The sequence below is a fragment of the Myotis davidii genome, unplaced genomic scaffold (genome assembly GCF_000327345.1).
Source record: "Myotis davidii unplaced genomic scaffold, ASM32734v1 scaffold1815, whole genome shotgun sequence".
Taxonomy (NCBI): Eukaryota; Metazoa; Chordata; class Mammalia; order Chiroptera; family Vespertilionidae; genus Myotis; species Myotis davidii.
The window spans coordinates 457,614-472,897 of NW_006286478.1; the positions used below are offsets into that span (position 1 = coordinate 457,614).

At 41.9% G+C, this 15,284-nt stretch overlaps 1 protein-coding gene across 3 annotated transcripts in view; it reads left to right on the plus strand.

Annotated features, from left to right (window-relative positions):
• The window catches only part of SMAP2 (small ArfGAP2), a 43,348-nt gene extending 28,670 nt beyond the window's left edge, over positions 1–14,678 (plus strand). For 2 of the 3 annotated variants that reach the window (XM_006757976.2, XM_015560186.1), the window contains 9 exons: positions 768–901; positions 2,375–2,460; positions 3,423–3,501; positions 6,501–6,587; positions 7,587–7,668; positions 8,624–8,733; positions 10,283–10,448; positions 10,878–11,194; positions 13,307–13,533. In XM_006757976.2, coding sequence (XP_006758039.1) covers positions 768–901; positions 2,375–2,460; positions 3,423–3,501; positions 6,501–6,587; positions 7,587–7,668; positions 8,624–8,733; positions 10,283–10,448; positions 10,878–11,194; positions 13,307–13,432 — 1,187 coding nt within the window. In that variant the 3' untranslated portion in view covers positions 13,433–13,533. Of the gene's footprint in view, positions 1–767; positions 902–2,374; positions 2,461–3,422; positions 3,502–6,500; positions 6,588–7,586; positions 7,669–8,623; positions 8,734–10,282; positions 10,449–10,877; positions 11,195–13,306 lie in introns of all 3 variants that reach the window. The other variant, XM_015560185.1, reaches the window with a different exon arrangement.
• Positions 14,679–15,284: the final 606 nt, after the last annotated feature.

Consider the following 15,284-nt stretch of genomic DNA (forward strand, 5'->3'; position numbering starts at 1 on the left):
CCTAGGAGGAAAAGTGAATCCAGGCCCCACCACCATTGAAAAGTTGCTTGAGGGAGGGCTGTTCGTGTAAGATACTAAATAGAATGTGATAAAACTTTTCACTGTTCTCCTAGGATTTTTTTATATAAGTAACAGTATTACAACATCTACATTTCAGTACTCATATTATCAGACATTGTAAAAGGCTGCTCCATACACAAATGTCCACATATTGCATAATCCCATTTGTATGAAATGTCCAGAATTGGCAAGTCTATAGACACAGATTAGATTTATGGTTGCCAGGGCCTGGGGCCTGGGGAGGAAGTGGGAGGAAATGAGGAATGCCTGCTTATGGGTTTGCGGTTTCTTTTGGGAGTGGTGAAAATGTTCTGGAATTAGATAGTGGTGATGGTTGGACAACTGTGTGAATATAGGGTGGGTGGGGCAAAAGTCAGTTTACAGTTGTGACTATGCAAAGCAGAGGGTTTATTCTTATATTATTATTTATTAATTATTGTGTTATTTTTCATATGAACTATAAACTTACTTTTGCCTCACCCTGTATACTAAAAAACACTGTATTGTACACTTAAAAAAATTAAAGCTAAATGAAAAAGAAGGAAAGCCTATTCATGGAGGAATGAACTAACCCAATAAAAAGGTGATTGAGATAACAATCCTCTCATTTGTGTTCTAGCTGAAATGTTTGATAATCTAAATATTACAGGTTGAGCCTTGAATGTTGTTTTAATTTGTACTTTAATGACTGTTCCTGACCTTCACAGGGCCACGATGGGCCTCCTGGAACATTGGTGTGTTCATCTGCATTCGATGTGCTGGAATCCACAGGAATTTGGGGGTGCACATATCCAGGGTAAAATCAGTTAACCTTGACCAGTGGACTCAAGAACAGATTCAGGTACTTAATACAACCCAAGAGTGTGCTAAAGTAGTTCTGGATGAATTTCAAACTGGGCACAAAGATAAAGGAAAGTTTAGTTGTCAGACACCTATATCCAGTTCTCATACCTTAACAGTGAAAATGTTAATCTTTCTATTTAAAGTACAGATTATTCCACCTATATTTTACCTCCTTCAAATCACAAATGGTTTATGGTCTAGGACCCCGTGGATCGAGAAAGATGTAAAGGAGGGTCTTTGGATTATTTTCTAAGACCCTTGACATCTGCAGATCTAACATTTGTAGTTTTAGATATTCTCTAAAAACAAATATTAGAAGCCTCTCATAGACTTACAACATTTTAGTGCTAAAATGCTTGCAGTTAGGCTGGTGGGCTGAGAGTGAGACAGTAGAGTTAGTGAGTCCAGCTGGCCCAAGATCTGCACCTCAATGTGGCTTCATTGTTCTCTGTCTCTTCCTGCATTGAAACTTTTTATAATAATTAAGAAAAAAAATTCTTGGGGAGAGTGGATCCAAAGAAAACCAGCTGCTAAAGTAGATGGTAGAAATAAGAAATTATTCTTAACCAGAACATGGCCTTAGAAATATTTTAGACCTGTGTATGTGTGTGTGTGTGTGTGTTTTGTTTTTTGTTAATCCTCACCCAAGGATATTTTTTCCATTGATTTTTAGAGAGAGTGGAAGGGAGAAAGGGAGTGGGGAGAGAGAGAGAAACATGGATGTGGAAGAGACACATCGATTGGTTGCCTCCCACATGTGCTCCAACTAGGGTCAGTGATTGAACCTGCAACCTAGATACTTGCCCTTGAATGGGAATTGAACCTTTTACCCTTTGGTGCTCGGGCCAACACCATAACCACTGAGCACACCGGCAAGGGCTTATAGATTCTTTAAAAGTCTAAAGTTTAGTTATACTTTCAGTTGCACTTTACTGTATCTTATGAAGGAAACTACATGCCATAGAGGTATTTGGGAATTTGAAGATTTTAAAAGATCTTGGGATTTATCCCTCACAAGTGCTAAGGAATCTATTTCAAAAGCCTAGTGTAAAACACAGTTATTGGTAATAAAGCTGAATGGGTTAACTAATAGTATAAATTCCGAGTGTAATTACTCCCTGCATGTTGCCTGCCAGATTAGGCACTGAGTATTGCCTGCCAAGTAGACATTTGGTAGCTGTGTCTTGGACTTTCAAATGGAATTTTGAATTATTACTGAATTAAATATATCTTGTCAGACAGATCTTTCAATAAATGGAACTCAGGGGTGAGGTAGTAAAGACAGCTGTAGGGCAAATGGTTGCGAGCAAAGTAGAGAGAATCACGGATTGGAAATCAAAATACACAGGTTTTAATCTTGGTTCTACCACTCTAGGTTGGTTCTTCAATGTAAAATGCTGCCATTGGGTGAGAAGTTTTAAATTTCTTTCCTAATCTGACATTCCATGTTTCCACATCTCTTTGATTGCAGTGTATGCAAGAGATGGGGAATGGAAAGGCAAACCGACTTTATGAAGCCTACCTTCCTGAGACCTTTCGGCGACCTCAAATAGACCCGTATCTTTTCTGGAGCAACTTAGAAGACTGAGTGGTATTTTGGTGTTTTGGGAGAGTCACATAATATTCACATCTCATGATCTGTCTGTGTAGTCAGATCTAATCTATGTGGATTAGTCATATCTTGTTTTTGTCTCTCTCCTGCAACCAAGGCCTACGAAAAGCACATGTATACTTTCTGTGTCAGAATGGTGGTGCCACAGGGGGGAAACTCATTCAGGAATTAAGACTGCAGTGGTTCAGTTTCACTGTGACTTCTTCTGTAAAGTGACATCTCCAATAGTTATTTGGGTCTCTGAAGCTGTTGTTTGGTAAAAATCATTTACTGTGTGGTGTTGAATCAGCAAAACTACCATTCACTTTTTAAGGCCTTTTTATGTTCTGTGTGAAAGAATTAACTGTTGTTGACCAATTAGTAACTTTTTTCTCCCGTCCCCTCTGCATGGGAGAGCACCCAGCTCACAAAACCAATGCCCAAAAGCCATGGTTTGTTGACCATCTTGTTAGAGTTGGCTTTTTGGTTGGTGCAGGTAGAACTTGTTAAAAAGCAGATTTGGGGCCACAGAATCTGGCCGCGGGGCGCAAGAGTTTATAGTTTTTAGGGTCACCAGTTGCCTTTGTTTAAGGCCTATTGACATAAGGGCTTTAAAATAGGTAATTGACTGCTGCTTTATCTGTCTTCTAGAGCAGCCACAGGCTCCTCTGCTGCCAATATGAAGACTAATCCCATTTGATGCTATCAGTGCTCTGACGGAAAATCAGAGGAAATGGGATTCCCTGCAATAACAGGGAAGGAGGCATTTCGAGGCTTTGGTCAGGGAAACTACATGTGAAGAGACAGGAGCTGTATGGGGAAGCCAGGCAGGAGGGAGCGAGCACAACGTTCCATGGGATACAGATTGACCTTTTATAGTCATCCTGGGAAAGACTTGTTTGATTTATCCTTAATAAGCTTTTTGCAGAGCTGTCGAGGGATTTATTCGAGATAAATATGAGAAGAAGAAATACATGGACCGAAGTCTAGACATCAATGCCCTTAAGGTTGGTTGTAACTCTTTCAAGTTTTGTTCATAATAAGTAATTTGCTTATTAATCGGGCCAGGGAAGAATTTGAAGATCAGTTACTAACATGCTCAAAAACTATCATTTAAGAAATAGCTCAGTTCAGTGATGGCAAACCTATGACACGCGTGTCAGAGGTGACACGCGAACTCATTTTTTTTGGTTGATTTTTCTTTGTTAAATGGCATTTAAATATATGAAATAAATATCAAAAATATAAGTCTTTGCTTTACTATGGTTGCAAATATCAAAAAATTTCTATATGTGACATGGCACCAGAGTTAAGTTAGGGTTTTTCAAAATGCTGACACGCCGAGCTCAAAAGGTTCGCCGTCACTGGCTCAGTTGGTTAAAGCATCGATCCAGTACAGCAAGGTTTTGGGTTTGATTTCCGGTCAGCACATAGAAGAATCAACCAATCAATGCATAAATAAGTAGAACAACAAAAATCTATGTTTATCTATGACTCTCTCTCTCTCCCCCTCCTCCCCTTTCTCTCCCCCCACTTTTTTATTTCTCCCCCGCTTCCTCTCGCTTTCTCTCAAATCGATAAAATAATAAAGATGCAGAGGTAGAAAAAAGCCAGTTATTGAATCAAGACCATGAAATATCATGAAGCAAAGTTTGGCCTCAAGGGAAGACAGGGCAAACCATCAGTGAATTCTTTGTCTTGATCTGCATTTGGATGCTAGTGACTCCCAGTTCCAAATTATTTCTTCAGCTGGACATGTTGGGCATATGAGATCAAATAGAAAATGTGCATATACATATATATGTATATGTGTATACATGTAAATTTATATTATTTATATATACACACATACAAACCCTTCATGCATACATAAATTTTGTTTCCATAAGTGAAGTCAACAAAATTAAGTGTAATTAAATCACCAGTTTCCTTCAGCTTGACCAGCATGTATTTCCTGTGCATCGGTGGACTGATTGCTAATGGGATGACCCTTGTTCCTAAGAAGGGTTTTAGATGGAGACTACCAGTTGCCAAGTATGCTTTTCATCCTAGACATGTGGTTAGAATCTGAAATACGATGTATGATAACTAGGACAAGTATAATATACAGGAGGAAATATGACATGGTTTCTGGAAGAAGGCTGTAATCCTGATTACTGACAACTAAAGAACCAATAAATATCTCTTTAGACCTTTAAAAAGCCTTTGACAAGGTTCTACAGTAAATTTCTTGAGATGTAATTGACTATTTCTTGAACCACAGAAAGACAGAAAGTATGGTATTCTCGAATTCTAGCACAGGTCCTATCTGTCATCCATCTAGTTAATTATTCTAATGGAGGATGCACTAGTTAGTGAAATCATTAAGTTTACACAGGGCTCTGAGCCCTTCCAGGTTATGTAGAGCTCCAAATTGATCTTTTGAGGTTATGTGAAAAGGCATTAATTGGTAGGTGAATTTCAATGCAGACAGATAAGTGCAAGGTAATACTCTTACCTCATAGTCATCCAGAAAAGGGATCTGGAAGTTATCTTAACTGTTCCAAGGGAGATTAACCCAGTACATAGCTACGGCTTGGATGGCATCAGAAAGGGTTTGAAACCAAAGCACATACATTGCCTTTTATTTATAGAAAACTATGGTCTGTCTGCCTACCTTTGTTCGTTGTACCTGAAGATGTGAAATTAGATGAGCTCAGAAAAGGGTATCTGAGGTCATCCCGAAGATGAGGAAGAGTTTCTGTAGGAAGATAGTGTGCTCATGAAAACAGCCTGTTTTACTCACTAGATATTTCCATTTAGGAAGGAAAAAACTCCTGTTTACCAAAAGGCTATTTCATTTTTTTTATTTGATATACTTAGATCACAATTTATCTTACCTTTTTCCTTTTGTGGCATAAGGGTTGTGATTTACATTTTTTTCTGCATAATTGTTATAAATAATTATGGAGTGAATTACTTGGTACATCTGAGGTCTTCCATATTTTGGATTATTTTCTTAAGATATATTACAAAATATGGTATTATCTAGGTCAAAGGGTTTCAGTATTTGTCTTTCATACTTTTGCCAGTATACTTTCCAGATGTTGTACTATTTTATACTGTCTTCTTAGCACTATATTAGAGTACTAGTTTTCCTTCATCTCTACCAATATTAGGTATTATTAAGATCTTTGTTCCCCCCTCCCAAAAAAAAGGCATTTTAAATTGCACTTTTTGATCAGTAGCAAAGCCTTAAATTTTCACATGTGTGGTCTACCTCTTTTCAAAAGCCTGTGTTCTTGAGTTTACTTTGTGGTTCTGTTTGACATTTAAATGTTTATATGATTTTTAAAATATGACCAATAACACGGGTGAAAATATTATGAAACAGACTCTGAAAGTAACAAAAACTGAGAGAGACTTTCTAATATATTGTTTTGATGTACTTGTTGGTTTTATACAGGCGGCTCATTTGGGATACTTTGTAATCCTTTTACTCTTTTTTTGGCCTTATTTCCTTGATTATTGTTTTTCTAACCATTAAGCTTGACATTTTTTTCCTGATTTAAAAAAAAAAGATAAAGATGGAAAGAAGTTATAACTGAATTTATAAAATTACAAAGGATATGTATTAGTTAGATGAACATGAACTTATTTCACCAAGATGAGGGGGGACCCCTCAAACATGAGCAAATTAAACTTGAGTCGAAAGGAGCAGCAGCAGACGGGCAAAATGTTTTTTCCTCTGTAGATAGCCTAACCGGCACATTTCCAGAGTCATAAGACAGATGAGGGAGGGCGGGTGCTTAAGGTATTTGAAGGATGCCTCTTAGAGCATTGAGGCTGATGTGGACGAGGCCGACTCTCATACCCCACACCAAGAAACTCCAAAGTTTGTCAGACTCCTGTATCAGAGTCAACAGGGACTTTTTGTATCCTTATTCGACATTTGAAATGACAATTTATCAAAACTGCTAGTCACTACTGGGCCTGTGTTCTTTGTCTTGTTTTTAAATCATTATAGAAAGAAAAAGATGACAAGTGGAAAAGAGGGAATGAGCCAGCTTCAGAGAAAAAAATGGAACCTATTGTTTTTGAGAAAGTGAAAATGGTAAGTGGGAAAGTATTTGAAATCTGTGGATGGCCTCAGGTGTGTTTATAAGTGTGGAGGTTGATAGCATATTGTACTTGGGACTAAAGGGTTTTGCATTTAGATGAGCTCACCTGCTGCCACTTCAGCTTCTTTCCCAGCTAATTGTTGCCTAATCTGCTCTGTAACAGTTTCTTTGGAGTTAGATGGCAGCTTAGGAACCACATCTGTTCCATTTAAGCAAAAGGCATGATCCATGCCAGAATATCAAGGCTGTATGACACCTTCTGAGTAGATGTTACCTCTTATTAGATCTTCTGTATCTCATTTCCTGTTACAGTTAAGAACAGTCCAGAAGCCAGGCCAGACTGATCCATTTTAAGCCATCGCTTCTTGTATTCTTGCTCTGTCATATTGAAGTAGACACCTTTCTCTTTCCACAGGACATATTGTGGCTGTGGTAGTGGATATCTAATATCAGATCTTGGAATCTTAGGAGAGAGGACTTTTTACTGTTTGCTTAAGGAGGAGTGTTTTATCGTCATTCTGAATCGCACTGTCTAAAGAACACAGTCATTAGTGATATTGGCAGAGTGAGTTAGGTAATCTTTAGACTGATCTCCCTTTTGATATTAAAGGTTTTCTAATCACTGGGGGATTTGCTGGCTTTTGGCTCTTGTACCATCAGACACCTACCTTTATTCTTGGTTTTTCCCGGAACCAAAACCTGCTACTTCTGTTGGACCCCTGATCTGTGGTTGTCTTGGTTTCAGACAGACCTATCTCTTTGGAAAGCCAAACAAGCACAGATGACACCTTTGCTTTTCACTTCAGGTTTGATTTATGCACTTGTACCTCTGACTTGATTCTTTCACCTGACACTTCCTGAGTTTTGTTTCTTTGGTTACTCTCTTTGAATAACATCAACCATACCACAAGGAAACCTGTGGCTTTACAGTGGGGAGGGGAAAGGGTTCAAAACACCTGCTTATTTCTTTCAATAACATGTTTTCGCCTTAGCCACAGAAAAAAGAAGATCCACAGCTACCTCGGAAAAGCTCCCCGAAATCCACAGCACCTGTCATGGATTTGTTAGGCCTCGGTAAGAGTCAGACTTTCCCACTCCCATAATCTTGCAAATTCTCTCTGACCCTGGGAAGCTGGGCAGAGATGGGAGTCTTTCCGTCTGTACCCCTGTCACTAAGAGTGTTCTCTCGTGTTCTTCCTATTGTTTTGTGTCTGAGCAGTTGTGCTAAGAAAGTTTTACTGTGACATTTCCAGAGCGACAGTAATGGAGTGCTTAAGAATACAGCCTTGAGAGCCAGAGTCCCAGCTCTGCCACTTGCTGTTAAGTGACATTGGGTAGTTCACATAACCTCTGAACATTCCTTTCCTGTCTATGCAATGAGGATGGTATAAGTGTCCATGTCAAAGGTGTTGCTGGAAGGATGAAGTGAGACAATGCCTCTAAAGCCCTTAGCCCCTTGCTTGGCACATACTAAGCACTCAGGACATGGTAGCAGTTTTCACTAAACCAGCACCTGTGAGCCTGGCCCCGTCCCTCTCATTTTTCAGGTGCCGCCTGTTTCTCAGATGCCCCTTATCTTGTGCTCATTTTCCTCTAAACCTGAAAACCCTGCCCCATTCCGAAGTAAACCTGTTCTTTATCTTTCACAGTACTGATGGCTGTACTTTATTTCAATCCATTTCTGCTGATTTAGGTTATTGGCTACTTAGGCTTCTAATGTTAATGTATCTTTAATTTATCTCTGAAAATGAATCCTACACAGGGTTGTCTCTCAAATAGCCAGAAAGGAGCCAGCCAGCCCCCTTGGCCTGATAGCTGGGCTGCAGGCTTCTCCTGAGTGCTCTTGGGAATGTGGGGCAAGGCCTCTCTTGAGATGCCCCATCCAAGCTAGATGGTTCCAGAAGCCTAGATTTCCAGATCCAAGATGGAGTATATGGACTTTCCCTGTCTTCATTGTGTCTACAATAGAAGGAGCGCCTGGGCTTAATGAGCAGTGCTACATTTTTTTTACTCTAATCTTTCTTTCCAGATGCTCCTGTGGCCTGCTCCATTACCAGCAGTAAGACCAGCAATGCCCTAGAGAAGGACTTAGATCTTTTGGCCTCTGTTCCATCCCCCTCTTCTTCCGCTTCCAGAAAGGTGAGTCTGGCAGGCTCCTCAGGATTTAAAGAGTATTCTGAAAAGAGTGATTTTGATCACTTAATCATGGAGCTGAGTCATGCTTCCTTGGTGGAACTAGGCTTTGGTTTTCTTGGTTCTTGATTCTTTCCTTAATACACTGTTGTCTCTGTTACAGCCTAAGATTACTGTTCGTTCCATTCTCTCCTGCCCAAAAAGGGTGGGCCCTTTGAGTGGGCTTCTGTCTAAGGTGTGTCAGGTTGTACAGCTGATACTTTAGGTCAACTCCTCGGCCTGAGTTACTGCCAGAGGATTTGTAGCTGTGAAAGACTTGAAACATTTGATGACTACTATTTGTGGAATGTCTGCTATGTACCAGGCACAGTGCTAGGTGTTTTTGTATATTTCACTTATAATTTAAAATCTTCATTACAATCCTGCAAAATGATATTTTATAGATGAGGAAACATTAGTTCAGAAAATTTAGTGCCCAGCATCTAAACTCAGTTCTTTCTGGCTGTATCATTTATAGGTTGCTTTTATTTTTATATATTTTTTTATTGATTTTTTTACAGAGAGGAAGGGAGAGGGATAGTTAGAAACATCGATGAGAGAGAAACATCAATCAGCTGCCTCTTGCACACCTCTTACTAGGGATGTGCCCGCAACCAAGGTACATGCCCTTGACCGGAATTGAAACCTGGGACCCTTGAGTCCGCAGGCCGATGCTCTATCCACTGAGCCAATCCGGTTAGGGTGGTTGCTTTTATTTTTAAAATTTATATGTTTAGCAAATTACACTGTTTTACTAAAGAACAAAGCATTGTTCCAGAGCTTAACTATTAGGTGTTTTCTGATATTTGTTCAAGCCTGCAAAACCAGGGCATGTGCCTTTGACTGGAATCCAACCCAGGACCCTTCAGTCCACAGACTGATGCTCTATCCACTGAACTGAAATGGCTAGGGCTTTTTTGGGTGTTTTTTTGTTGTTGTTGTTAATCCTCACCCAATGATATTTTTCCCATTGATTTTTTTTTAAGAGTGAAAGGAAGGGAGGGGGTGGAGGAGAGAGAAACATTGATGTGAGAGAGACACATTGATTGGTTTCTTCCCACATGCACTCTGGCCCAGCCTGGATTAAACATGCAACCCAGGTACATGCCCTTGACTGGGAAACAAACCAGCAACCCTTCAGTGTGTGGACTGACATTTTAACCCAGCCGTGGGCAAACTACGGCCCGCGGGCTGGATCCGGCCCGCTTGAAATGAATAAAACTATTGAAAAAAAAGACCGTACCCTTTTATGTAATGATGTTTACTTTGAATTTATATTAGTTCACACAAACACTCCATCCATGCTTTTGTTCCGGCCCTCCAGTCCAGTTTAAGAACCCATTGTGGCCCTCGAGTCAAAAAGTTTGCCCACCCCTGTAACCACTGAGCAACATCAGCCAGGGCCAGCCATCAATTCTTAATGCAAATGTTAGAAGCAACAGAGAAATAAGGGAGATCTTTACAGAGATTCCCATGAGGACCATTCCAATTGTCCCCCTGCCCTCTTTGCCCTAAGGTGGTAGGTTCCATGCCAACTGCAGGGAGTGCCGGCTCCGTTCCTGAAAACCTGAACCTGTTTCCAGAGCCAGGGAGCAAATCAGAAGAAACAGGCAAGAAACAGCTCTCTAAAGACTCCATCCTCTCACTGTACGGATCCCAGACGCCTCAGATGCCTGCCCAAGGTAGAGTTCTTGCGGGGGCTGGCAATCTGCCAGATAGAGACACAAGGACTTCAATGTAGGAGTTGTTTGTTGCGACAGGGCAGTTGCTATGGGGGCTGTGATATCATACTCCAAACAAGCCTGCACGTGAATGACATTTCTGTGAAGCCACAGAGTACCAGCAGATTCTTCTGTGGGCTCTGGTGTCACGTGTCTGTGAAGTCTGACGCAAGCCTGGATCTAGACCGTAAAGGGGAAGTAGCTAGGTCAGCAACCCTCTGGTGGGAAGCCAGGACAAGGCGTGTAGGCATCTGTCTGACTGTGTGGCTGTGTAAAAGAGCATTCTGAGTTGAGTCCTGAGAAATTCTAGTTGGAAAGGAGCAGCCAGTGAGACTTTGGGCTGACTTTGTGTGCTTTCCTAACAAATCTGTACGTATGTTCTCTTGGCAGCAATGTTCATGGCTCCTGCTCAGATGGCATATCCCACAGCCTACCCCAGCTTCCCTGGGGTTGCACCTCCTAATAGCATAATGGGGAGCATGATGCCCCCACCAGTAGGCATGGTAGCTCAGCCAGGGGCTTCTGGGATGGTTGCCCCCATGGCCATGCCTGCAGGCTATATGGGTGGTATGCAGGCATCAATGATGGGTGTGCCAAATGGAATGATGACCACCCAGCAGGCTGGCTACATGGCAGGCATGGCAGCTATGCCCCAGACTATGTATGGGGTTCAGCCAGCTCAGCAGCTGCAATGGAACCTTACTCAGGTAAGCTACCCCGTTTTATTTGGGACAAGAGTTTTCAGACTTCCTCAAGGCCACCTCACTTTGTGTCTCCCTCTTATCCTTTAAATCTTCACAGTAGATGAGAGAACACGAGAGACATTCTTATGCTTACGGTTGCATTTATTTTCTTTCCTCTTTCTAGAAGGTCTATCCAAATTCAGACTTTCTGCAGAGTTCTGGATTCCTGTAGAATAAGGGTAACTGCCAAAACTTAAATCTCTCTATGCATCCATAAAAACAAAAACAACCTTTACAGATAAACAAGGAGAGCAAATAAAACCTATAACTTACCCATGGCTACCACATCCAGTAGACAGAATGCTCCAGACTTCAGATTACATGGCAGTTGGCATATAAACACCTAAACCCAGCAGAGCCAGCCTCATGGAGGAGGTGGCAGACTATAGATGAAATTATCCCCAGAAAGAGGAAGACCTACCCTGACTGGGAACGTACTGAGAAGAGGTCTGAGACCTGGTAGGTTAGGGCTCTCGTTATATGTAGAACCAAAAATAAGGGATTGAAATATATAGGATTAGAGATGATAGCCCTGGAAGACGTGGCTTCTAGGGGAGGTGGTGTGATTTAAAAGGAGAATGTGCTCTTTTTAATGGTGTATTTCACCATCCTTCTCCCTGCAAAATAGTCATTTCAGTGTACTAACAGAAGAGGGTGCTCTTGAACTGAAAATGGCACTAATGGATTGTAACAGAAGAATGACAACTAATAATTGTAGAAAAATAGGTATCACATATTCTCAAAGAAATATGCTTCGGGTATGTATTAATTACAGAGAAAAACGTAATTACAGTTACTACCTTAGCCAAGTGATCAAACATAAAATTACCAACAGTGGGACAAATTAATATCATGTGCTTTCTGGTATCTTGCACTAAGACCTAAGAAGGGCATAATATCACCTACATAAATTATTGCCAGAAATGGATTCAATCATATAAAATCCAAATAGAAGGATTTTCTGCCAAGTAATGGCCTAGATTCTTAAAACAGTGTCAGGAAAAAAAGAAAAATGTGGTGGGGGAAGTGTTCTAGATTAAAGGAGACTAAAGAGATATGAAAATGAAATGTATATCAGAATATTGCATTAATCTTAAATCTCTTGAGCATGCTAATTATATTGTGGTTCCAGGAATGTGTTATTTATTATGAAATGCATCCTGACGTAATGAGTGAAATGTCACAATATCTGTAGTTTTTAGTACCCATCAAAATTTTTCAAGTTTATACAGATGTATCAGAAAAGATGGCAGAATGCTAATAATTGGTGAATTTAAGAAAGGAATAGAGAGAGAGAAAAAAAGAAAGGAATAGATGGGCTTCAGTGAACTATTTCTTTCAGCTTTTCTGTAAGCTTGAAATTTTCTTTAAAAGTTGGTGGAAGAAAAATAGACTCCTAAAGAAAAAGAGCTTCTAGAGAAAATGTCCTGGGCTGAGGAGATGTAAGGTGTTTTGCTTTGATGGATTGTTTCTTCCGTTCTCTGCCAGAGGCTGGTCTTCCAGTCTAATTCAAAAAGAGGCCCTGACCCCACTGCCTCTTTTCTCCCGACAACTTCCCTTCTCAGGCACCGAAGGCACGGTGGGCTTTTTGTGTGCCTTCCTTTGTTCCTCTGAACACTCCAGTTTCTCTCTCTCTGCCGGAGCGTGCGCAAGCACTTTCACTGGCAGTAATAACGCTGCTGGAGACCAGGCTGGCCGCTGGCGAGGGGGTTTCTCTGTACTCTCGGGGTTGTTGGCGGCAAATGAACAGTCGGCCCCTTCTCTTTAGGATGAGGGCCTGGAAGGAAGAAACAATAACTTCTCATGCTGCTTTTATGTTGTCTCGCTCCAGGATCCCTTCTTCCCTCCCTGAGTATGGTTAGTCTCTGTCAGTATCTCTTTTCTGAAAAGTCCTTCATTTATGTGGTCTGGTGTCCTTGAAATGCCCTGTTGAGGTTCTGAGCAGTTAAGTACCATAAGAGTTCTTCTTTGTCTCATTCCCCCATCCCCACTGACGGAAGGACTCCTGCCCTGCCTTTCGCACTCATTGGCTGCATGCCCACATCCTGGTCTGAAAGTCTCCTCTCTCCCTTCCAGATGACCCAGCAGATGGCTGGGATGAACTTATGTGGAGCCAATGGCATGCTGAGCTATGGACCGTCGATGAGCGGCGGAAATGGACAGGCAGCAAGTCAGACTCTCAGCTCTCAGATGTGGAAATGAATACAAATCACCTATATGGCTGCCGCTCTCCTCCGCCCCCTCTCTCCCCGCTTTTCCTCTCTCTCCAACTCTTTCACCCCTTCCCCTTTTCCTACCTCTCTCTGTTTGGTTTAGAAATTGCTCAATCTGTCATTTGGGGTTTGGCATTCTGCCCAGCCCAGCCACTTCTGAGACACGCAGACCTCTCTGTTGTTTTATATGTACATGTCCCCTAGCCATCCCGACTTCCTCCCAGTCACCCAGTCCTCTCCTGCACCAGCACCTTAGGAATTCTTGGCAGAAGGCACTTACTGTGGAAGGTTAAACCTCCAATCAGATTCTCAGAGGGTCTGTAGGTGTGTTTTAGGCAAAGAGGGGAGGGTTTGGAGATACTTCCATGTGTGTTAATAAACTATTTCTACATATTTAAATTATTAGTTGAAGAGGGAGGGATTATGCTCCCATGATTTATGGGAATGAAGAAAGTACTGAAATAAAATCAAATACTTACTGGGTCTTAGATCAGGTTGGCCCCTAACCTTGGGGAGATACAAACCCATCTATGAGGATGAGCAAAAACTACTCTCCGGTCCCCTGCATTGCTTTCTGGATCTGAAGCTTCAGGACTTGCTGCTTCAGTCAGCCTTTATTAGCACCAAAGACTTACGGAGGTCCCTCACAAACACACAGCCCTTCCCCTGCCTCCGTCCTGCCTGCAGTAGAAACTGGTTCCGTGGTTGCAGGACCAGCCCTTCCAGAGGGAATGCAGAGCTTAACGCGTGTACTGTGCGTGTGCGTGTGTGCGTGTGTGTGCGCGTGCGTGCGTGTGTGTGTGTGTGTGTGTGTGTGTGTGTGTGTGTTCCACCTCCCACTCTCTCCCCATCTGCTCTATTTTTGTTTTTGGTTTTTCAGGTTTAGGTTTACAACAGAGAGGAATTACTTTATCAACAGCCTAAAACTGTTGCCAGTTTTTCTAATAGTTAAAAAAAAGAATTGCAGTCTCATTGATGGCTCTCTCCCTCCTTTCCCCTCCCAACCTGCTAATCACTCGTCCATGCCTGTGTATCCGGGCTGCTGTTTCCCCACCTGCGCCAGGGATGAGGCGGAGAGCCCGGCAGCTTTCCTCTCAGTCATTGTTCACCCTACTTGAAAATTAAAACAAGAAGACTTTGCTTAAAAGATTTCGGCCGTGGGAACCACAGTCCCTGGTTGCCTTTCTCCTGTGTCTGTGTGAATTCCTTAATAAATATTGCAGGGAAGCACCGTTTGCTTGCTGTTACTGTGTGTCACTCTTGGAGGAGGGTGAGTTCCACCCACATTTTCGCTTTCGGGGGCCAGTTCCCTCATTTCCTGTGTGGGGCAAACCCAAGGCCCAGGCCCAGGCCGCAGAAAGGGGGCCTTTATCCAGCGGTGTCGAGCTGTGAGCTGAGGAAACCGTAGACATCTGCACCTGCAAGAGTCACAGAACATTGGAACTAGAAGCATTTCCCCCTTCCCTGCCTCCCTGCCTTCCTCTGAATACACCTTGTGAATACTTCCAGATGTGAGAGGATAGCACAGTGGCTAAGAAAGGAAGCTTGGATCAAGCTGCCAATATTCATATCCCTGCTTACTGTGTGACCTGGGCAAGCAATAAACCCCATGTCTCAGTGTGGAATAGGCTAATGGTAATACTTAGGTAAAAGGAAGCAGTTCCTGTGGTGCATGTAGCGCAGTATCGAGCACATATCACTCAAGTGTTAGCAAGTATCAGACCTATGTTAGGCATTCATTCATTCAACAAATGTTTAGTGTTTACAATGTGCCATACAGTGGCTTAGGCTCTGAAATAAAGTAATGAATCAAAACTCCCCAATCTCATAGGGTAGTGTGG